The sequence below is a fragment of the Lucilia sericata genome, unplaced genomic scaffold (assembly GCF_015586225.1).
Source record: "Lucilia sericata isolate MDLA Ls3-8-SP2 unplaced genomic scaffold, ASM1558622v1 Contig000005F_arrow, whole genome shotgun sequence".
NCBI lineage: Eukaryota > Metazoa > Arthropoda > Insecta > Diptera > Calliphoridae > Lucilia > Lucilia sericata.
This window is the reverse complement of record NW_023994046.1, coordinates 852,784-877,258: the sequence shown is the minus strand read 5'-3', so window position 1 is coordinate 877,258 and position 24,475 is coordinate 852,784. Positions and strand designations below refer to the sequence as shown.

General features: G+C 28.6%; 1 protein-coding gene across 1 annotated transcript; it reads right to left on the bottom strand.

Annotated features, from left to right (window-relative positions):
- Positions 1–79: 79 nt before the first annotated feature.
- LOC119600547 (TBC1 domain family member 5) lies at positions 80–3,552 on the bottom strand. Its single transcript, XM_037950827.1, has 12 exons — positions 3,199–3,552; positions 2,888–3,067; positions 2,731–2,827; positions 2,549–2,665; positions 2,326–2,477; positions 2,211–2,261; positions 2,029–2,140; positions 1,822–1,958; positions 1,622–1,764; positions 1,445–1,551; positions 1,106–1,381; positions 80–1,029 (listed from the first exon to the last, which is right to left on the bottom strand). The coding sequence occupies exons 1-12, from the start codon at positions 3,348–3,350 to the stop codon at positions 466–468; spliced, it is 2,088 nt and encodes a 695-aa protein (XP_037806755.1). The 5' UTR covers positions 3,351–3,552; the 3' UTR covers positions 80–465.
- Between the last annotated feature and the right edge of the window lie 20,923 nt (positions 3,553–24,475).

Below are 24,475 nucleotides of genomic sequence, written 5' to 3'. Positions count from 1 at the left end.
AATGTAAAAGACTTAAAAAATCAAGTGCACAGAAAACAAATATGTAATACATATTAATATTAAACATAAAATTACGATATTTACTAATTGAATTAGTTCGTTTACTGTTTATTGACTTCAGAAAATTATAACATTTTATTATTACTATTAATTATAATCTTTTTTAATTTAAAATACCATCATTAAAATCAATGATACATTTTGTTAAATGTAAACTATTTAATTAATGACAACAAACAGTGATTGATGGATGATCAATAAATTGGAATGATGATATTTTTTTAATATGTATATGTGTATGTATTTTTAATCCATTTTCTTTATAAATGTACTTCATTGCTAGTGAGAATTTCAATATATGTGTGGTGGTGTTGTTATATATCAAACTATTGTTTCTTAATCTTAAATATATTTCTCTTGAAATGAAATATTAATGCGAAATGAAGGACCAAATATTATTATCGACTAACAATTAAAATTGGTTGGATCGGCAACTGGCAAACCTACATTATTTTTCGAACGATTGGCATTTAAGGGATCAACAATTTTTTCATCAGATACTATTGGTATCAGTTCGATTTCTTTAGTGTTGCCCAGAAGTCGTGTCGACTGCAACATGAAACCAATGTCAGGCTTTTCATAACTACAAACGTGTTCGTCGACCATACCATTGTCTTCTTGAACTGCGCTAGTGGAAACATTAGAACGTTCACTGTGCAATAAAGGATTGAGATCAGGCTTTATAGATTTTTTTGATATTTCAGTCTTTTGTTTTTGATTTCTTAATTGTTGCTCATTAGCTTCTAGGGCTTGATCTATTGGCCCCGAACGAGAATGCAGGGGAAACATGAATTTAACGTCTAAGAACTGACACAACTCATCAATGCCATCTAATGCATTTGCAACTTCGGGAGATGATTGTTTGGACATATGATGACGTATTGTATTTAAATAGGTCTGCAATTTACTACGTGCCACAGTTATTACCGTTTGGGCATTTTTCAATTCCAAACGTACCAATTCAGGATTCTACAAAAATAAAATGAAATAAGTGAATATGAATGTAGACTACATGAAAATATTAATTTCAGTGTGTATCAAGTACATTATCCTTATAACCATCCATAGCCAAACGATTCTCTTCAGATGCCTGCTTAAGTCTTGCCATCAATGCTTCGTCCGCTGCATTGCGCGTTTGCATCAGAGTTATTTGTCTTTCCATGCGTGCAGCATTATCTCCCAAAGATGTAGATCTGATACGATTCATTTGCTCGCCATTTGAAGTTTTATTGTAGCTTTCACTATTGTCTGCCGCTTGATTTGCTCTATTTATAGATGGCATGTTGAAGTACACAAACGCGTTGGTGGGACGATCATATTTCTACTCCAAATAAATAATAAATCTTATTTAACTATAACGCGATTTTGTTAAGTTGGATCCTACCTTGGGCATTTGCATATACAAAGCATGTCTTAGTATTAAACTGATGTCGACATTAGTTGGATAACGCATCAAGTAAGTTAAGCACGTCGTATAGTCACTAAGTAATACTGAAATAAATTATGATTTACCTTAATTTTACTCAAGATGGAAAACAACATAAAATATCGATTTATTTACATTTATCTCTAATACGTATCAACATTGCCACAACTATATAATTGGGCAAATCAAAACGATCACTGTCGGCAAATATCGCATCCCACAGCACTAGTAAGTCTAATAATGCAAACTCTCGTCCAAATAACAATCTTAGCCAACGACTAAAATTAAAAAATATTGTTCAATAAACTTACCAGCCTAATTATTCATTTACTTACATTCCGAAAATATGTAATGGTATATCTAATTTCATTAGATAATTGTGCAAGTGCAAATCTTCTTTGGCTAATATTTTATCTCTTATCAAATTCAATTGGCCGACGACTTCAATTTCGGAACTGTAGTTGGGATTATTCTAAGAGAAGATAAAAAGAACACACAGATTTTGTATATACACTGCACATTATAATTGCTTTAGTACATACCTCAATCTCAGATGTGGATAATGGACTGTTGGCACCGTTTAGTTTAGTTGGTAAATTATTACTAACACGATAGTACGATTCAATTGAAGCCATTATACGGGAGAATATAAAACTAAAATGTAAAGAAATTAATATTCAACAGCACAATCCAAATATTGTTTAATTATATCAATGCTATTTACTATGAATCAGCTTCCAAATAAGAGGGATTCAAAACATTCAAAAGTGTATTACTGAAAGTAAAAAAAATACAATATACAGTATTTAGTAGAAGGCAACAGCAATTAACTGTCTTACTCAATTTCAACATCCTTGGCAATTTCTCTGAAATGTAGCAAAGACTGATGATCTCCATACATGACAAAGATAACTGGTGCCAAAATCTCATGCATACCCTGCCGATAACACATATAGGGATGTTCTCGTGCGTAATAAAATAAAATGTTGCACTAGTGAAAAATAGCTTCATATTACAACATACAACAACTGGAGTACATAATGAAAAGTTATTAACAATTACCATGGAATTCTGCACGAGCGGTTTACGAAAGAAATCTACTCCGGGGAATGTTCTTACTACATCTTGCCTGATAACGGCAAATAATTCTTGATCGCTAAAGTATTGATTCCAGACGCTCTATATTAAGGACGTAATTGTGTTGTAAATTTATATCTTATTCCAAAACTGAGTGATTTACTAACCTGCGACGACTGGGATAAAGGGTCATCATTTTCATTCGACAAATTCCCATCTAATTGGTGTGGATTTTTGGCAAACTCTTGCTTCAACTTTTCATAACTGCAAATAAAAGATTTTCCAAAACTACTATATTCATTAAGATATATGTATATTTTTTACCATTTACGTTGCTGTTCCCGCTGTAAGCACCATGTCCGATGGTCTTCATTCAAAACCCTCAAAAGCAAAGACCAGTATACACTGCGAAACTTTGAAATCTTTAAATGGCCTTCAAAGGCCAAATCTCTTATTGTTTCAGGTTTATCATCTAGAGTTTTTAGCAGCTGTAGCCATTCTTGTCTGAAATAATTGATAAAGCAAATGAAGGCGTTATTAGCAATCAATCATTTAATACTTAATGGGTATCAATAATTTCTTTATCAGTTCCATAAAAATTGTTCATGAAAATTCCTACAACTTATGTTACATACCTATAACGTTCCACAGATGTCATTGTCGTTTCAAGTGATTTTTTATCATTCAATGTTGTGCTCGTATCTTTTTCCTCCCTAACATTTGCATCCAATTTCCCAGTGTTTGGTGGCATATACAGTTTAATGGCTTCTATACCTCTAACTGTCATATTATTGCGTCATTTATTTAGATTTATTACCAACAATTTGACTTTTCAACATCGATGCAACCAAAGCTCGAAACAAAAACCTTTTTTGATGGTAATTTTTAAATGCAATTCCCTTTTTTTCTAACTTCTGTTTGTTTATCGTTTTTCTTCGAAGTAAATTTTAATAACCAAAACAACAAAGACAATAGTATTTGTCCAATTTGACAGTTGCATTCTTATTCAGTAAATAAGAATATAAAAGAAATAGAGAAGGAATAAAAAAATCTAGTGTTGCCATTTTCGCAGATTTTCAAATAGATTTTGGGGGCAAAATTAACGTTGTGTTATGTTCACATTTAAAATTTAAATTTATGTTCACGTTTATTTTTTTATAAAGAACCAAAACTGGAAAAATGCACTAAACTAAATGAAATAATTTTGTAGAACGCCTCAAAGTATTTCTGGCAACATTAAATGGAGATGCCAGATAAATACTCACATACAATCAAGCACAATCTCTGCGTTGCACAGTAGGAGAATCGTCAATCTGGTGGATCTTTAATTATATCATTGTAAATAGGGATCTGATATATTACAAATGTTCAGTGAAATTATAGCCAAGGACATGGTCTTTAAAAATTTTTTTTTGGGAAATGCCACTTTCCTACAGGGTGCGCCATAAAGTGTCGTATCGGTCACCCTCGATAGTTCATATATTTAATAGTAGTAATATATCTTTATAATTTTTGTATTCCATTCGATTTGAACACTTTTTGAAAACGATATCATTTTTAAGCCCCCTTCACACGAGCACACAAGTAATATGATCTGTCAAAATTTTGTGTAGAAGAGAACGGATGGGATCGTCTAAACGCAATATGTAATGAAACCATCACACATTTAGAGAAAATACGGATGGAAAATTTGACAGTCGTACGGCTCTCTTCATTTTTTGAAATGATTCAAAAAACAAACAAGTCGCATTAGATCAGGGATGTATTTTTATGTAAAACACATACAAAAAAAGTGAAACAGATGTTCCATCTTAATCCGAAGAAATACACCTAGGCCTCTATCGGGCCTGTTGTGCGCTTCATAACCAGTGCCTCAGGTGGGAATCGAACTCCGGTCTACCAGACTAGAACACTAACCACTAACCTACCGGAGGCCACCATTCCATCTTACTTCGTTATTGTTTTATAGCAATCGTGTAAACACGAAAAATCTAAATCATACGACTTTTATTCTCTTTTTTGTTATACGGATGGAATTTCATTTTACTTTTTCATTAGACTTGTCGTACGTAAAGTGTGATCGTCTGAAGGGCCCTTAAGACTAGACAAAATAAAAAATATACAAAAATAATACTCAAAAAAACTGACTAGTTTTCATACAAACTTTAAAAAATGTTTTATTTTCTTATTTCTGAATACACAGGCCAAATAGTCCGCACATTTTATAAAACTGAACAAGAGATACACATCTGTATGTGTACCCACGGTCTGAAGAGGTTAAGTGTGAAATCCATTTTGGATCCTCTCAAATGTGAAATTATTTTTTATTAAATACTTTATCTCAGAATAAACGGACATGACTCAATGTCCGTTTATTCAAATGTTCCGATAGGATTACTATTCGTTATTATAAATATAATATGAAAACCAGAGACAGAAAATAATTATTATCTATGAAATTTTTGCTTAAAAAAATCAGTATGAAAGAATCGTCATAGAAATGTTTTGAATGCACCAAAATATTTCCCAGACCTTTTTTAATCGATTTCTTCAATAAACTTTTTTTTCTTGATTTTTATAAAAATTGAAAATAAAAATTATTTTTGATTTTTATTCTATTTGTTTCAATAAAAAATTATTTATGTTTTTTTTAATAATACTCACTCAGTAATTTTTATTTATTGAAACAAAAAATAGAAATCAATCAATGATTTTTATTTTTCAAAACAAAGAATAAAAATCATCTAAAAATTTTAATTTTCGAATCTAATTTCTGCACAATTTTAGCAAATTTGGTCGATAATATCAGTGGTAAAGAAATTTTACCAATTTTCTGTTTAAACCCGATCATTTTTAATGTGTTTTAAAGGTAAATATCGCATAATGAGTTTTATAATTAATTTCAAAAAATAAAAATCATTGTCTGATTTTTATTTGTGCCTTATGGTTTAAAAATTATTTGTGTTTTTAATTATTGATTTTTATTTGAAAAAGTTCTCAGTAATTTTTACGGAAAATATAAAAAATACAAATCAAACGCAATTTGTATTTTCTGACGAATGAAATACAAACTAAATAAAATTTTAATTTTAATTTTTTTAAATAAAAATAAATAAAAATCATAATAAAACAATGGTTGTATCATGTGTTCAATCTAAAAAATCAGAGTAAATATAATTCCAAACAAATTTTATTAACATTAAAGAATACGGTAAATATGCGAAAAAGAGACAAAAAAAACGCCGATACTCGTTTACTTAATTTTGGGTCGTAGAATATAGTGACATACTTCGTTTTGAAAATTTTGAAGTTGCAAACTTTGTATTGTCTCTGAAGTGATTTTTGCTTATATCTCAATGTTAAGACTTCAACACCTTTTCAATATTAATAAATTTATTCTTAATTTTTTTGAAACTTAAGCTACGTTCACAATAATGGAGTACTCCACACTCCAGCAAATTCTATTTCTATCTTTTTCTTATCCATAGAATTTCAAATTTGTCTCTCTCTTTTGAATCCACTCCAGAGTCAAAAAAATTCTACTCTAGAGTGTAGATTATTTGCACTCTGGAGTTAACATAAGAATGTTATTGCTAACATGAAAAATGTTAAATAAAAAATAACAAATTTTGTAAAAATAAATAATAATTCAATATTTTAAATAAATAAGAACATTTTGAATGTTTAATTTTCCTAATAGGAAGCTTATTTTTCAGGAAATATGTTATAAGGTTGTGCCAAGAAGACATGTACATACATACATAAATGCAGAGGAATGGATAGGTTACAAAGGGACAAAGGTCAGAGCTAAGGAACAATATATACATACATAAGGAATTTGTTAGGACGGGGTATGGGTTGGTGGTTGCAGAGATATGCACAGATTTAGTACAGCTAAATAGAGGTGTGAAGATCATCGTAAATATGTATGTAGAAATTGTAAAAGCACACACACTTTATGACACAGGAATTTTTATAAATTTTATTTATTTTCTACAATTAACCCATGGACATTGTGTTAATAACTATTCCCGTGTCAAATTTCGCTTTTTAAAATGTATTTAAACTAAAAAAACAACTAAAATTCCACCAGATTCAATAAATATTTGTTGTTTTATTATTTTTTTAATTTGTCAAATTTCTACACTGACAATTTACACAGAAAATTTTCTAATCCGTATTTTGAACACTTAACATTTTTTTGCTGAAGTGCAGAGTCGAGTACTCCAGCATTGTGAACGTAGCTTTATAATTAAAACTTAAAAATGTACAGAAACCACAAAACATGTTCTACTCTTGATTCTTGTTGAGTTGCTAGAAGAATATTTTCTGTTGGTTTTGGCAAACTGATTTTTATTACCCAGTTTGTTAATTTTTCGATTTATTTTCTAAAAATTAAAAAAAGTTACAAAACCAAAGCATTTTTACTTGTTTAAGTAAAAGTTATGTTAATAACGGTTCAATATGAAAATGATATAAGAATTTCATATTTTCTCTATCATAAGGTCAGAAAAATACTCTCTAATTAATGTTTTTACTTAAAATTGTTTGTGAAGGAAGGATTTTTAGTGAATTATAGAATATATCCATCCATTTTTGTTCAGTGGGTTAATGTCTTTTCTAGATATATTCGAGATATGAAATATACATATACATATGTAGTGCAAAATAAGGTCAGTGTCAATATCGACTTAAATATTGATCGATTAAAACTAACAATTTACTTAAAAAACTATAATAAACATTTCGCAATGTTGATCTGCTTGCTTAGAAAGATGGACAGGAAATAAAATCGTAAAATCAAAAAATTAAAAAAAAAACTGTAAAAAACAGTTAAAAAATGAGGAAGCGACTTATAACTCTTGCCATTTAACCAATCAGACAAAAAGACAAACAAACATACAGTTAGCTAGCCAACCAACCGGCCAAACATGTAGTTATGTATGTATGTATCTATAACACAAGACTAACGTTGTTTATCATGAAGAGGGTCAATGACGTTTTTTGATCTAAACCTTAGGCCAAGAGGTTGTCAGTTTCGTACTTAAATAAATTCATACATAAATATGTACATATGTATGTATATGTGTCAGTATCTGTATCTGATAAATGCGTTAATCTGTAGTTGATTTAATAGCAAAACACAAAATGCTCAGTAATGTATTTGATAAAATAAAAACACTCGCATACAAATTTCAGTATTGTACACATTTTCTACATATGTACATACATACATTAGCACCCCGATATATGAATATCTGTATGTATGGACGTTTGCTGTTTGAGTCGGTTCAAATCATATTCGCAATTTATGCATAAATTCTAATTTATTTTGGCAACATTTTTTATTTTTGCTCTAGGTTAGTTTTATTTTTGACCCACTGACTGTTCGACATAATTTCGTTACTGTATATACATACATACACTTTGATTAATATATTTATTTCTTTTGTTTATACTACATATTTTAATTTTTTTGCACATTCATGGTTGAGATAATTAGAATATATGAATACTGTTAATACTGTTAATATGTCAATATTAGGCTTGTCAATTTTATTCGACCTTTCAAATTGATCGAATATAAAAAAATCTTAATTGTTTTTATTGCCTAAAGATTTAATGAATTAATCTATGATACATATTACTAAATTTATATCAACAGCTCTACAGTGGTACTGTAAAAAAATTCCAAAGAACTTTATATAATTTAATTTTTTTATAAAATTTAATGCACATAAATTCGAAATGTGACAAAAAAAATTTACTTTTTCTGGGATATATTAAAAAAAATCATTTTGTTACTAAAAATATATTTATAATTACTCGAATATTAGTTTTTATTATTACAAGATAACGCAAACTTGTTCTCAGCTATGGTCAAAAAAGTTTGATTTTTTCAACGGCCGTTTCAAATTTTAAATTTTAAAATTTTTAGGAGATCTCATGAGAATTTATGGTCGATAGATAAGGCTATTAAACGGTAAAAAAATTAGATCAATATTTCTTACAGTTTAGCTGTACCTGCGATTTGTAATATTTTAATATTTTAGAGAATACGTATTAATTCTTTACTGTTGCACATTTTAAATAAAGTATTATCAGAGTATTATAGTCTAGATAATACAAAATATATATCGGAAGTTTTATTTAAATCGGACATTCTTAACCCATTAACTGTAAAGTTCAAAGGTTAAATTTTGCAATATTTGGGAATTCTTTGTGTACCATATCGAAATAATATTTATTTGTCGGCCATATTTACCAAAAATGACTGCAATTTATTGTATATAGTCCGATATTTAAAATAGAGTGTAAAAAAGGTAGATTAACCCTTTAAGGCACTTGGGAATAATTTAACACCAAAGTTCAAAAATTTGAAAAAACACTATCTATTTGAATAATGCTCTATATAATTAGAGGAATAACTGAAATAAAACAAAAAATTCTATATTAAGTATAAAAAATTATACTTTAACACTTTACCTTTCCGAAATGCTTACTCTGTGCACATTACGATTCCTTTACAATAAAGTTCAAAATTTATTACTAAATGGCCAAATTTGAGCAAAAACTGAAAAACATAGATATTTTCCCCTTGTAAATGCACTTAGAAACTTCAGAGCCGTTGCGGCACCTGTTAACGTTGTCCAATCAGCCTAATTTTTTGTATGACATAGTTTTACAACCCATAGAACAATTCTAGAGGGGGGACGGACGCAACTTCGTCTTTTAGGAGTACTCTAATGTACATACATATGTATGGACAATATATTTTTATGTATCGGTCCTTTTTTAATTTATGGTGAATAGTATTATAATATGTATGTATGTATGTATGTATGTATGTATGTCTGTATGTATGTATGTATGTATGTATGTTCTGTATGTATGTATGTCTGTATTCTGTATGTCTGTATGTCTGTATGTATGTCTGTCTGTCTGTCTGTATGTCTTATGTCTGTATGTCTGTCTGTATGTTGTCTGTCTGTCTGTCTGTGTCTGTTTCTGTCTGTCTGTTGTCTGTCTGTATGTCTGTCTGTATGTCTGTCTGTGTCTTCTGTCTGTCTGTCTGTCTGTCTGTCTGTCTGTCTGTTCTGTCTGTCTGTCTGTCTGTCTGTCTGTCTGTCTGTCTGTCTGTCTGTCCTGTCTGTCTGTCTTTCTGTCTGTCTGTCTGTCTGTCTGTCTGTCTGTCTTCTGTCTGTCTGTCTGTCTGTCTGTCTTCTGTCTGTCTGTCTTGTCTGTCTGTCTGTCTGTCTGTCTGTCTGTCTGTCTGTCTGTCTGTCTTTGTCTGTCTTCTGTCTGTTCTGTCTTCTGTCTGTCTTCTGTCTGTCTGTCTGTCTGTCTGTCTTCTGTCTGTCTGTCTGTCTGTCTGTCTGTCTGTCTGTCTGTCTGTCTGTCTGTCTGTCTGTCGTCTGTCTGTCTGTCTGTCTGTCTGTCTGTCTGTCTGTCTGTCTGTCTGTCTGTCTGTCTGTCTGTCGTCTGTCTGTCTGTCTGTCTGTCTGTCTGTCTGTCTGTCTGTCTGTCTGCTGTCTGTCTGTCTGTCTGTCTGTCTGTCTGTCTGTCTGTCTGTCTGTCTGTCTGTCTGTCTGTCTGTATGTATGTTGTATGTTGTTGTATGTATGTTGTATTATGTATGTACTATGTTTCTGTCTTATGTTTCTGTCAGTTTTTTGCTTGTTGTCTTATGGTTGTTTCTGTCTGTATTTTGTACTGTCACTGTTCTGTCTTTCGGGATGTATTGAGTATGTCTGTCTGTCTGTCTGTTTCTAAACATTCCAATTTTCACAATTTCAAATATTTTGTGTATTTGATGGGAATGAATATATTTTACTTCACTTTCCGGTATGACCAAGTCCGGGGTATCTCATTTAAAAGTGACAAATTTGAAAAAATTGTGTGCATGCATTTTATTTATATTAATGGAAAACCTAACGATTTGAAATTTTGGAAGCGGCTTTAGAACCCCTATTAAATGATACCCCATACTAGAAATTTTTTTAGAATCTAAAAAAGACTGCAGAAATTTAAATGTTGCACTGAGATCTAGATTTTGAATAGCTGGTAGGAAACTGAAGCCCCTTTAAAAAAATATACATATACAGTGTCTCTCATAAGTATTCGAATTTAGGTAAACTATGAAAAGAAACCAAATTTAATAATATATTTTGTGTCGAAAATAAATAAATTAATTTGTTATATTGTCTAGATAGTCCTTAGTTTTGATATCACGCCCCTTAAAATTTGAAAACTTTACATTTACTTAAATTATTTGTGCTTTTTTTAAAAAAAGTCCATGAAACTACTTCACAAAAGTATGCGAATTTTTCCCGTATTTCATATTTGATCATATTATACGATACACAAATTTTAGAATCGCATGGTTTTATGCTTAATATTGTTTTAAGGGGTTACTATCAACCGCATGGATATATTTTTGACCCATTTGGTCCACAATTTTGGGGGATTTGTACCCCCTTTTCATGTAATATCATTAAAATGGCGATTTTTGGCTATATTTGTATGTTTTCACCCTTTTTCCAGAGATAAAACCAAAATTTAATATTGGAATTTAATAGAACCCATAGGGTATCTAAAAATAATATTTTTTGTTATATGGATCTGTACTTAAACGTTCCAAGATGTATTTTTTGGTATCGTTTTTCAGTTTCTAATTGAATTATCTGGATCATAAGTCCCTTTTCGTACCTCTAGGGACGATATTTTCCGACAAAGTTGTCTAGTGTATATTCATGTACATATTGGCACTAATGTATTTTAAATTTTCAATATATTATAGCGGTATACAACCCCAAAACATGCCTTAACAAAACGTCATCCTATATAGTAGATTTCAGTTTTTACTACTCGTAACTTTCACGCTTATGTAGCCCGTTACAATAACACTGTAAGTCCTAAATTTTGGTTTTAATTTGATCATAGTAAATAATATTTAAACACATATCAACATTTTTGATGTGATCATAATGATATCGTGCCATGCAGCATGGAGGCCATTGGTATATAAAAATAATGATTTTACTATTTTGAATGGTGCTTCTTGGAGGCATGTTTTGGAGTTTTACACTTCCACAACACATTGAAAACTTAAAATGTATAAAAGCTGATATCTAAAAAAATATATACCAGAAAACTTTCCCCGAAAATAGTTGATCGTAGTTTTATAAAAATGGACTTAAGTTCCAATATATTGAATTAGCGACAGAAAAATGATCCGAATAATTTATCTTGGAACGTTTAAATACAGATTCTTGTAACAAAAAATATTATTTTTAGATACCCCAAGGGGTCTTTTAAGTCCCAATATCAAATTTTTGTTTTATATCTAGAAAAAAGGAGAAAAATTTGCAATTATGGCCAAAAATCGCCATTTTAATGATATTACATGAAAAGAGGGTACAAATTCCCCAAAATTGTGGACCAAATGGGCCAAAAATATATCTTTTCCGTGGATAGTAACCCCTTAAAACAATATTACGCATAAAAACCATTCGATTCTAAAATTTGTGTTGCGTATAATATGATCAAATATGAAATACAGGAAAAATTCGTATACTTTTGTGAGGCAATTTCATGGACTTTTTTTTAAAAAAGCACAATTAATTTAAGTCAATGCAAATTTTTCAAGTTTTAAAAAGCGTGATATCAAACATAAGGACTATCTAGACAATACAACAAATTAATTTATTTATTTTGCACACAAAATATATTATTAAATTTGGTTTCTTTTTATAGTTTACCCAAATTCGAATAATTATGAGAGACACTGTATATGTTTTATTTTTCTTGTGTTCAGTACATTAATACGCATCGATTGAGAGGTATTCCTACATAAAATTCTTAAAAAGGCAGTACCTCGGGACACTCAAATGTACTGTTGATCATACCTCTTTTATTTGAAAAGCTATTAAGAAAATATACATATATAGGACTTTTTGTTGGCGCATCGACGATGTGTACATACATAAGTACATATGTATGTGTTTATTTAATCTATGAATTTGATATTGTTTTAGATTTTTATTTATGAAACTAGTTCCTCAGTGTGTTTTAAAGTTGGACGTGATATTCGACATGAAACCGTATGAAAACAAAATGCATCTAAATTTTGTTTGTATCTGTGTATGAGCGATGGTTTGGTGGCAATTTAAATTTTTCTTTAAATCAGTTAAAACGTTAAGATTTTGCACAATGGATTTTGGACACTCTTTTACTTTTCATTTACTGTTTCAAAATATTTTCTAAAATATTATTTTCAAATGTGTACAAACTGTAGTCTGTTAGTGATGCATTTGTAGTCTGCGTAAAAATTCGGTCTTTAACTTTAACAGACGTTTTTGTTTTCATTCCTTGAGTTTGTCGGTCAAAGTCAATGTCAATGTTGTGCCGAAATACATAAATATGTAAATTTGCAAAAAAAGCTCTATGACCAATACCCACCAATATTACACCCAAAAAACTAACATAAGTAATATTCGTTAAAATTAATAAAAAGACATGAAATTGAACAACAAAAAAAATATACATTTTTAAAACTGATAAAAGAATGTTATAAAATCTATACTTTTTGAAGCTTGACTATAGTGTAAGTCTAGATGTCAGTCCGGAGGTCGTGAGATCAGTTCCCACTAGAGACTATAATAAAGGAGATCTTTCGTTCTTTCCAACTATCGACTAGACCTAGACTGGTCTATGAATTAGACTTTGTTTAGTATATTGACAAAATGGTTTCATATTGATATACATAGATAAATTTGTTAAAAAAATGATTTGTTACAATCGGAGGTAAAAAAAGTAATTTTTTTTAATGTTGTTTTATTAAATTTTAAAATTCTATTTGCTAACCCTAATTCGAGCGTTTCGTATTTGACTTAATATTACATCAGGACTAGATGGACTTTTAATTTGCTTAATAAAATTTATATTTATGATTACAGTTAGATGTAGCCATAATAAACCTTTTTTTATACTATGATTTTATGTTGAGTGTAATGGGTTTGTAATCAAAAGCACCCAAAGCATGTCTTAAAGACCACGTTAGTAATTGAAAGACAGATAAATAGACAGACAAGACAGCCAGCCCATCTACATACATACATACATACATAAATGTAGATGTATGTATGTATGAATATACGATATGAATGAATACAAATGTGCGTGTATGAGCATAATTAGTTTTAACCCTTTTGTGAACCTATGTTTATAAATCTCACAATTTTTTTCAAAGTTTCATAACATTCGATTAAATCGGAAATTGTTTTCATAAATTTTATCTGCTTTAGACCCCAATAAAAATTCAATGCTGTTTAAATTTGTACATTTTCACAAAATGTATTTATGACGTTTCATCAATGTGTCAAATATTAACATCATTTAAAAAGACCTCACGCCAAGTAATGTGTAACCAACATAGGGTTAACATTTAATTATTCATTAAGGTATTATTTAGGGTTTTTTTTGTTGCTTATGTTACTCTGCCGACTGACTTGTTTGCTCCACTTTGCATAACTGAACCTCTGTTAAATTTAATTTCCTGATATTTTTTTTATCTGTGTTTGTTGTTGTGTATTTATTTCTTGTCGTATCGTATCTTCGATGGGTGATTAATAGAAACAAACTTATTAAAATACATTCACATAAACTCCGGTTTCAAATGATTAAAAGCAAAATTGAATAGAAAAAACTGCTTTTAACTCTACAAGATTTAGTTTTTATTAACTGTTATACTTAGTTTGTTGTCATGTTGGATATTAATATTTTTTTAAATAAATTTTGCATCAACTTATTAGCAAAGACGAAAAATACAAACAAAATGAAATGCAAGAGTTTAAGAAAACGGTATTTTTAAATTGAATATATTTATGTTTTTATTATATCGTATTTTGCTTTATTAATACATACATATTGAAACAATGATTATAATAAGTCCTCAAAAATGTTGGTCAATGGAAGTTTTTATTTTTAATCTAACAAAATTTAGTATACTTCTCAAGGGATGTTTGTTTTTGTAAACAGTGTAAGATTTTTTAAGCATTCATTTCGTTCAAATAATTTTATCTCAATGTTAAGAATTTTGCTTAGGGAAAATTACACTAGGCAACTTGCTTTGCGACTATGTGTACTGGAGTCGCTAGTATAGTTATAACTTAAATAAGTTAAAGTAAGTCAGAGGCCCTGTTAAGGATTTGGGTCATTATAGATATATCCTTTCGGAATTCATTAATTCGACTCACTTATATATAAGTATATCTATCGAGAATTGATCGAATTGAGATTTGGATGGCATTTCATTTCATTCGCCATGTCTGGTATAAATTTGTAACAAAAAAGTAATTTTTTTGCTTTTAACGCCAATTTTTTGTAAATATGTTGTCTCGTAATATAATTTTTATCGAAGAAGAAATGACTTTTAAAGAAAATCTTGGGACTTCAATAATGAAACCAAATTTAAATAGTAGATGTTAATATATTTTAGATCTGTATTTAAACCAAATGCTTTTGTTCTTTCCAACGAAAACTATTGACATTTTTAAAAATTTATAAAACTACATGAAATACTATATTACGGCGTACACAGACTACAGATATACAGTTAATCTCAAAAATAAGTATACAGAAATACTGACAATTGGTTTTATTTAAAAAAGGATATTATTTTTTCAAAAATCAAAAAAGTAACACATTTATTTATTAAAAACAATTATGATAATTATTATTCACTACTTTTTTTCTACATATTTTGGTTCTTTGAGTTCTCATTTAAGCTGAAGTTAAGAAGGTGCAAAATTTACGTCACAAAAGTAAGTATACAGATCATTTCAGTATATATTTGGTTTAATTATATTAACAAAATTTATGGAAATTTTACTTGTATTAATAAATAAAATATTTTTTACACATTTTAAAATATTTTTTACACAATAACTTGGAAAAAATCTACTTTTAGTTCCGAAATCTTGAAATTTGGGCCGATTGGCTCCGGAATTAATTAGTAGGACAGTTTTTTTTCCCACTTCTAAGATTTTTTTCCACTTTAGACCCAGGATTTTGGATCTGGTGGTCATTGAACCCTCCAAATGATGCATTGGAAATAGAATTTTTAACTTTTGAAAAGAGTTGTTATTTCGAAATTAATGTTATCTGCATGGATTTGGCCATTTTGAACAGAGTACGTTCTTAAAAAACCGAAATTTAACTCCGATTTCTTAAGACTTACAACATAAACTTTAAAATTTGGATAATTCTATATATTTCCTTTAATTTAAACAGGTTTTCCAAATACTCCGATTTCCAAAGCATACAATAATTCTGCCAATCATATCTTGATATACTTGATACAATAACCATGTTTTATGGATCGGACATTTTATTTGTTCTAGCAACAAATTAAGATGTATCTGTGTTCAAAATTGTTCAATTCGTATTCATACCACCAATTGAGCCTGATTTAATATAAAAATCTTACTATTTTGGACAATAATCAATTTCAGAACCGATATGTAGTGTAAGTTATTGACATGGTCACCATTTGACGATTATTGGTAGTATTTAGAAGTGTGTAATGGATGATTGGAACCAAAAAACTTGTTTTAATTAATGGATACTAGTACAAATATTACTAATATTGCAATTTAAGATATAAATTTTAGGAAATCGTCGTTAAATATCGAATATGAACGCTATACTATGTTAAAAACGGCAATGTTCCGCAATGGATTGCAATTATTGTACAGAAACAATTAATTTAAAAGTTAAAATATCGTCTTCCAATGCATCATAATGAACAAACGAGGGATATTATTGAATACCCGATCCAAAACTCCGGGGGTTTAAATAGTCAGATGTTCTTAAATAGGAAAAAATGCTCCTATAAATAATATTCAGATCAATTACCAAAAATTTAAATTTTTCGGAACAAAAAGTGAATTTTTTCCATGTTATAGTGTGCAGAATATTTTATTACAAAATAATTACATTCAAACGGTAAAATTTTCATGAATTTTGTTAATATCATTAAGCCAAATACATATTAAAATTATCTGTATACTTATTTTTGTGACGTAAATTTTGCACCTTCTTAACTTCAATTGTTTTTAATAAATAAATGTGTTACTTTTTTGATTTTTGAAAAAATAATATTCTTTTTTAAATAAAACCAATTGTCAGTATTTCTGTATACTTATTTTTGAGATTAACTGTACGTATATCTGTAGTCAGTTCAAAAAACGCGAGTTTTGAGTTATGTCAGTCTTGTAATACATGAGCGACATATTCAAGGGAATGAGTCAATTTTAGGGGTTTCCCTTAAATATCGATTGAAACTTTAAGTGGTTACAGATGTTTTAAATCACAACCGATTTAAAGTTTTTTGATTACAATTAAAAACATGTTAGAGAAATAAATGTTGATCAGAGTTATTGTTAAATAGCATTTTCGAAATACATTTCATATAACTAATATGAACTGTTAGGTTATGTTTTTAACTATGCATATATATATGTACAATATACATACATATGCATGTATGTATATATTAGATTCTTATTAATATTCTTAGAACATCAATGTTTATAATAAAATATTTTTAAATGCTTTTCACAATTTCATAATTTTCAATGTGTTCCCAATATAGTGAGGCTTAAAAAAATATAGATAAAAACGAAATATTTAATAAAATATTAAAATACATCCTCATTTATGACGATGTATGTATTTAGTCAGCGGCAAACTAAAATACATTAACTTTTATTTATTGTTTTTGCACAATAAAGTACACTCACAATTTAATACTTAATATCCCAGTAAACATTTTTATAAAGTTTTTTATTAACATATTTAGTTTATTTTAGTTAGAAAATTTTCTTTGAATTAATTAAAATATGTAGATGTCGATTTCTACAAAAATTTTTCTTGAAAAACTCATGAGTAATTCTGTAAAAAATATATTTTTAAGGGTTTCTTTGGACTCGATCGGTTTATAAATTAACCATATTTTTGTTTGCTGGGTAAATGTCTAAAATATTATCCATGAGTTAGAAGTATAAAAATATATTTATTTGACAGCCTGTTATCGAATTTCGTATTTGAATACAATAATAAAAAATCCCCCAATCTATGAGCAGACAATAAGCCACTTTCTGTATGATGGTGTGAGTGCGTGTGACTCTTTCACACACTTAAAATTACTTTAGTGTTTGAGTATAATTTTCTAATTTTATTCATTAATCGTCCACATAATATAAATTTGTTGTTGCGTATGTAGTGTTTATAAACCGGTTAACCGGTTAACCGAAAAACCGGTTTTTATTGCATATTTCGGTTTTTCGCAAACCGGTTTTTTAAAACATTGGTTTTCGGTTAACCGGGTTATCCGGTTTTTAAGTCTCGGTTAACCGGTTTCAAAAAAATCTAATTTTTAGTACAAAATTTTATGTTTTCTTTGATATTTTATTGTGATTTTTAAAAATTTTGGATAGATAATTTTAAACATTATTTTCCGTTTGTGCATATGAAAACAGACCTAAGATTGTTAAACAAATATTATCTATATACTTACTTGTTTACTGCGTGAGTATAGTAAAAATCGAGAAGTTTCTCAAACGTTCTCAAAACGGACTTTATTTATCGAAACATAAGGATTGTTGTTGCCGTCCGAGAACTTATGCTGCTGGGGTTTTTCACAAACTGTAATGGCGCTTAGGTTGATTGACAGGAAGTCAGAATGACACCTGTCAATATTCCTAAGCGTCATTCACAGTAATTTGAACAACCACAGGCGTAGTGAGTGGAGGGAGGTCACTGTCTATGTCGAGACAATCGTCGCGAACCTGAACACTGTTTATAGTTCTGGGCATAATTTTTGCTATTGATATATATGGTCAATTTATCCCTCGTATGGCAACTTCCATATACCTAACGAATCAATAATATCTTCAGATCTATATAAGTTTGTTTTCTTATGATATATTAATGTACATATCTATACTAAAAAATGCAAATATCTTATTAAGTAATTTATAATATTTCGCAAAATTACATTTTTCAACTATATATTATAATATTTTAAAGATTTCCAAACATTTCGGTTAACCGGTTTAACCGGTTTTTTATACTCGGTTAACCGACAAACCGGTTTTTTAGAAATGGTTAATTTTCGGTTAACCGAAAAACCGGTTTTTCCAAAAGTCGGTTTTTTATAAACACTATGCGTATGTGTTCATCTGTGATTTTTTATTTATTTATATCCAAAAAGAAATATTAAAAATGCGGAAATACTGGAACATTTGCTAAGAAACGCGCCAGTAAAAAGAAAATAACAAGAATTTTATTAATAAGAAAAACGAACAATAATTAATGGCACTTTTTGTCTTCTCCTTTATTCCAATTCTAATTTTTCTATATGAATAACTTCTATTTAAATCTAATAAGAAATATGTTCATTTGTATTGTTTTATGAAATATAGTTTAGATACATTTTATTTAAGTCAATAAAAAAAAAATCTCAATAACTTTGAATCCATTTAAATTGCTGATGACCTTTAACTAGTATTTTACAAAGATTTTATTTTGCATAGTTTTTTAATTTTTATTAATTTTATATACTTGTGTATTTAAATTAATTCTAGTTAAAACATAAATTTATGTTAAAAACTCTTATTTTTATATTCACTAATTCATAAACCACACTGGCGGTTATAATTATAGCAATGAATTCTGTTTATAAATTGATTTAAGGACATGGAAATCTTTAATATAGTAAATCAGAGACAGAAAATACCTACTGGTTCACTCAATAACCCCTTAAAAGAGTGGATCGGTTATTTACAGTTTCGGCTAAAGAAAAATATTTTATTAATTAACTATTTAAAAAATGTGTTAAATATTGCATATGTTTGCTGCTATTTAGTTGATTACAATTGTTATACTGTTGTTTTACAATTTATTGAAAAATTCTGTTTATCAATAAATTTATAAATAAATATATGTATATGTATGTTCGTTCGATATTTAATAAATACCAAAAATAATAAATAAAAAAAAGAAAACAACAACAGTTTAAGATTTATGTAAATAAATTATTATATAAACTTTTTCGTATGAATCTAATAAAATCAGCACGTGATTGATTTTTACAATTTGTTTTGCTGCGGCTTTTGTTGTTGTTGATATTATAAAGTACTTTTTTAAATGTTCCAACTTCAATGAACTCTGTTTTAAAACCACAAAATAAATAGTACATAAAGTAATTTTTTTAAAAGAATTCTGAATTAATTTTGGGATTTTTCTAAAAGTGATTTATATCCATAATACAACATTTTGAATCACTCAGTGGCACTATTCTTTAAAAAAATATACATACAAATACATATTTAGAATAAATTTAAGTCGCACTTGTCTCATTATCTGAATAAAATGCAAAAAATCATAATTTAAAAAGAAACTAGTTTTGAAGAAGGACTTTTATTGTATTTAAACAACTTTTTTGGAATGTTACTGTTAATATGCTTTAATTTAATACTAGCTGTTTGTACCCGGAGTTGCCCGGGTTTTCTAAAAATAAAAAAAAAATATTGTCACTACTAATACTACTTCTAATATTTCTGTTTATAAACCAAGACAATCTTAGAAAGTTATAATATTTTATATAAGTAATTACACAAATAACGACAAATACTTATATTAATGTTATACTATTATGTCAAAGCAATTCAACCGCCTAATAAGTGAAAAGGAAGTAAAATAATGAAACGTATTAAATATAATTTTCATTATCAAGGATTGTGTCAGTTGTGTAGTTGTTACAATTACCTATCCGCATAAACTTAAACAAACTATATCCAAAAAAGCAAAAATAATAATTATAAATAATTATAAATTCATTAAAGGTACTTGGCATAACACAAAAATAAATCAATATTATTGTACGTAGTATTTATTTAGTTAAATATCAGTTGATCGGTGGTCGGTCAATGGCATAATGAAATACATATAAATTTGTACGAATGTGTAGACAAACGATCAAAACGTAGTATCGTTAAACGCAATTGAACATCGGTGATGTGACTTTTATCACAGAACTTTTGAAAGCAGATGTGTTTTTAGTTTAATATTTTTAAAAATAAATATTTATTAATATTCATAACGTTATGCAATTATTAGTCATATAAGTTATATAGCAACATTTTATTCTTATTCCATATTTAAAAAAAAAGTATGTTTACTGAACATCGACTAAATGGCTACTGCCTATTAGAATCTTTTTAGACTTTTTAATATGTAATCATCAGGGCAAGGATTTTTATGCAAACGCATGTTTCTAGTCAGTAACTCAAAATAACTTTTTAATTTAACTATTTTTCTTTTCGAACCAAAGAGTTTGCTGCAAAATGGCATCGATTTGTTGTTGCATATTTTGTTATAAATGCATAAATTGCATATTTTGCTTTAAGTTGCATATATTTTTCACATTTCTAAACTTTTTACTGCATATTTTTGAATTTTTCTAACACAAATTGTGTTTTGTTTCGTTTTTATGAAATCTGTTTACAATAAATTTCATAATTACATACACATTAAAATACATATTTGAAATAAATATCAAAAAATTCTTACAAAATATACTATCTGTGAAACTATGATATTAAATTTTACAGAATTTTAGTTATTTTTTTAAAACCTATACCACTACAATGTGGAGGGTATTATGCACTTGTGCTGATGGTTGTAACTTCTAAAAATATTGGTACTATACCTACCTTAAAGTATCGGCTCAGAATCTCTTGCTGAGACTGTCTATCTATGTGTCCATATAAACCGATAACTTGACGAAATTTGGCACTCACATCTCTCTCACCCTAGCCCCATACAAAATACCCTTCAAAAACTGCCTTTAACGTTCATAATTCACATGAAAACATTACCACACGATAAAATTCAGAATAAATATAATTTATACTAAATTACATACATTTACAAAATTTTATGATGATTGGACAATTTTTGACTCTCGCCATATAACCATATAAACTCTCTTTCAGAAAATCAATTTTTCATAAAAGAATTGTTAAAGCTCAACATATTTTAAATATACTCGTAATTGGGGTAGGGTAGGGTGTCATATGGCCGGCTATGTCTGACTATACTTGTTTAAATTTGCAAATGTTAGTAAGTTTTCCCACTTTCAGAAATTAAATATACATATACTATTTAAAGATGTTCTTAAGGCTTCATAATTATCGTCATTCTCGAGATCGTGGTTCTGTTAAATTGGTACAAAAAGCGGTAGCTCTGTCATCAAAAACCTAATTAGATATTTCTGATCGTATTTAAGTTCTAAATATCTTACTTAAATACGATAAAAGAATAATTAGTGATAACAACTGCAATTTTATTTCAATTTCATAAGAAAATATTTTTTGGTGCATATTTGTCACATTTTTAGTGAATATTTCCCCATTTTATAGTGCATATTATTAGCGCATATTCTTAATTTTTTAGTGCATGAAAATCCTTGCCTTGGCAATCATCAAAGATCTTGTTATAAAATTTTAAACATTGTGATGAAGTTTGTGTTTTCTTTCGGGGAATGCCTAGTATGTTATGGTTCTTCAGTGGCCTGTTTCTCTGAAATAAACTTTACCACATAGCAGTCGATTGGATCGTTTATGGGACAAAGATGGTAAATAAAGCTATAAAAGCCATCCATTGAAATAAATATTATATACAATTGGTCGAGGTTAATCTATGGACGACTAAGTCATTAAACTAAGACTTGTCTATGGAATAGTTTTGGGACTATTCTATGGACTAGTCTTTTTACTAGTCTATTGACTATTATATGAAGCCTTATTGACTTAACTGTCGATAGTAGTATTTTGACTAGTCTATTGAATAATTTATTGACTATACTTGAGGTAGTCCATGCACTGAGTACCTATCAAAAGTTTATAATATTACAAATAAACTGTTATCAATGAAATTACTTAATAATTTTTAATGTTAAAGAAATATGAAAGAATTCAATTCGGACTGTGTGTTCTGCAAATACTTAATGTTTTAGAAAGTGTTCGAGACATATCCAAAAATATTCTTAAAAAATTAAAGTAAAAATAAGGTTTTGCATGGCTTAATATAGCATTCTCACTTGCTTAATTTTTTCGAAAATGCTCTAAAACACACCCATTTGTAAAAAACTGTCAGTTTATTTGACACAACGATCAAAATGTGTCAATATTTGCGTTTCTTTAATCTAGTACTTCAGAGTCAATACGGCTCATTTGATGGTCGTGTGGTGTCATCGTTATCGTCTTTGCGGCTGGTCTTTTGTTTGTTGAACCATTAAATAATATCTAAACAAATAACTAAGTATGTATACTTCTACGTGTACGAAAAATGAGTATCTACCCTGCCAGCAACTCAACTAACTTTAAATGCATTTCCATCAACTAGTTATGGTTGATTCTTGGATTATTTTTAATGGAGCCAACTGACTATTTTAACATGGCGATGTCCTACGCAGTAGTCAATTGTCCGACTCTCCATGACTTTTCAACTAGCTTAAAGTTAGTTACTAAAAAATTATCTTAAAGATAACTCTTTATTAACTAACTTAAAGTTAGTTGCAGAAAAGTCAAGTACTAGTTTTCTTTTGTATTCCCTACTGTATTAATTAATTACATTTTAATTAAATATATTTAAAATTTAACTACTAGTTATCTAAATTACATTTCGCTTTAATACAAGTTATGATATTAGTTCGTTAAAATTAATAGACATCAGTTTTCTACAGGGCAACTAATAATAACACCGGTATCCATAAAATTAAATTATTATTTCCATGATTCCCATTGATCCAAATCTAAAATAAATTTTAAAATGTTATGTGTAATATTAACTGTTAATGTATTATATTTACAGTATTAATCAGCAGAATTTAGAATTTAGGCACCGAGTTTTGAAATATTCAGCCTTTTATAATACAAGAAAATGAATAAAATGTAAAACAAAATTCCAAATAATAAAGAAACATGAGAAAACATGTCGAAACAAAATGCTCTCCAGATAATTTTGGGGTACTCCCGCATTATATGATAGTTAGCTTGTAGCTAGTCTTTAAAAGTCGGTTGTTTACGTTAATAAATACCAAATTTTGGAACATTTCTGCATTACATTTTTGTTCGTTTATAGTCAGTTTACTAAAATTAACAAATAAAATCATAATAATAGAGAAACAAGAGAAAACATGTTGAAATGCAATTAATTCTCTCCAGATAATTTTGAGGCACTTCTGCATCACATTATAGTTAGCTTGTAGTTAGTATTTAGAAGTCGGTTCTTTACGTTGCCAAATACAAAATTTTGGGACAGCTCTGCATTACATTGTAGTTAGCTTATAGTCAGTCTGTAAAAGTAAACTAGAAGTGAATTTTTCTCGTAGTCGACTACAAAATTGCTGGCAGGGTAATGAATGCATATATATATGAATGTATGTATGTATTTATGGATGTACTTGTTAATTTGCTTACGTTCATAAGTATTAAATCATTATTGTTAATATACATATTTATTTAAAATGTTTTTGTCTGTTTTTGTTTCAAAAAGAACGAAATTATTTGGTAATAGATTAAATAAAAAATGCGCAAGTGTACGAATACTGATATTTGTATCTATTACTTTACTAAATATATGTACATATGTACATATGTATGTATGAATGTACATATAGTGCGTGACATTGTGTTCTTCCTGTGAGTTTGTTTATGTTTTTGTTTATTTGACGTTTTGTTTGCTTTAAATTCTTGTGTCATCAAATTTGGTTGTAGATTTTCAGATCAACATTCAAATGTGTGCATAAATTAAGACTTTTTAAAATTGTTTTCGAACTAAATT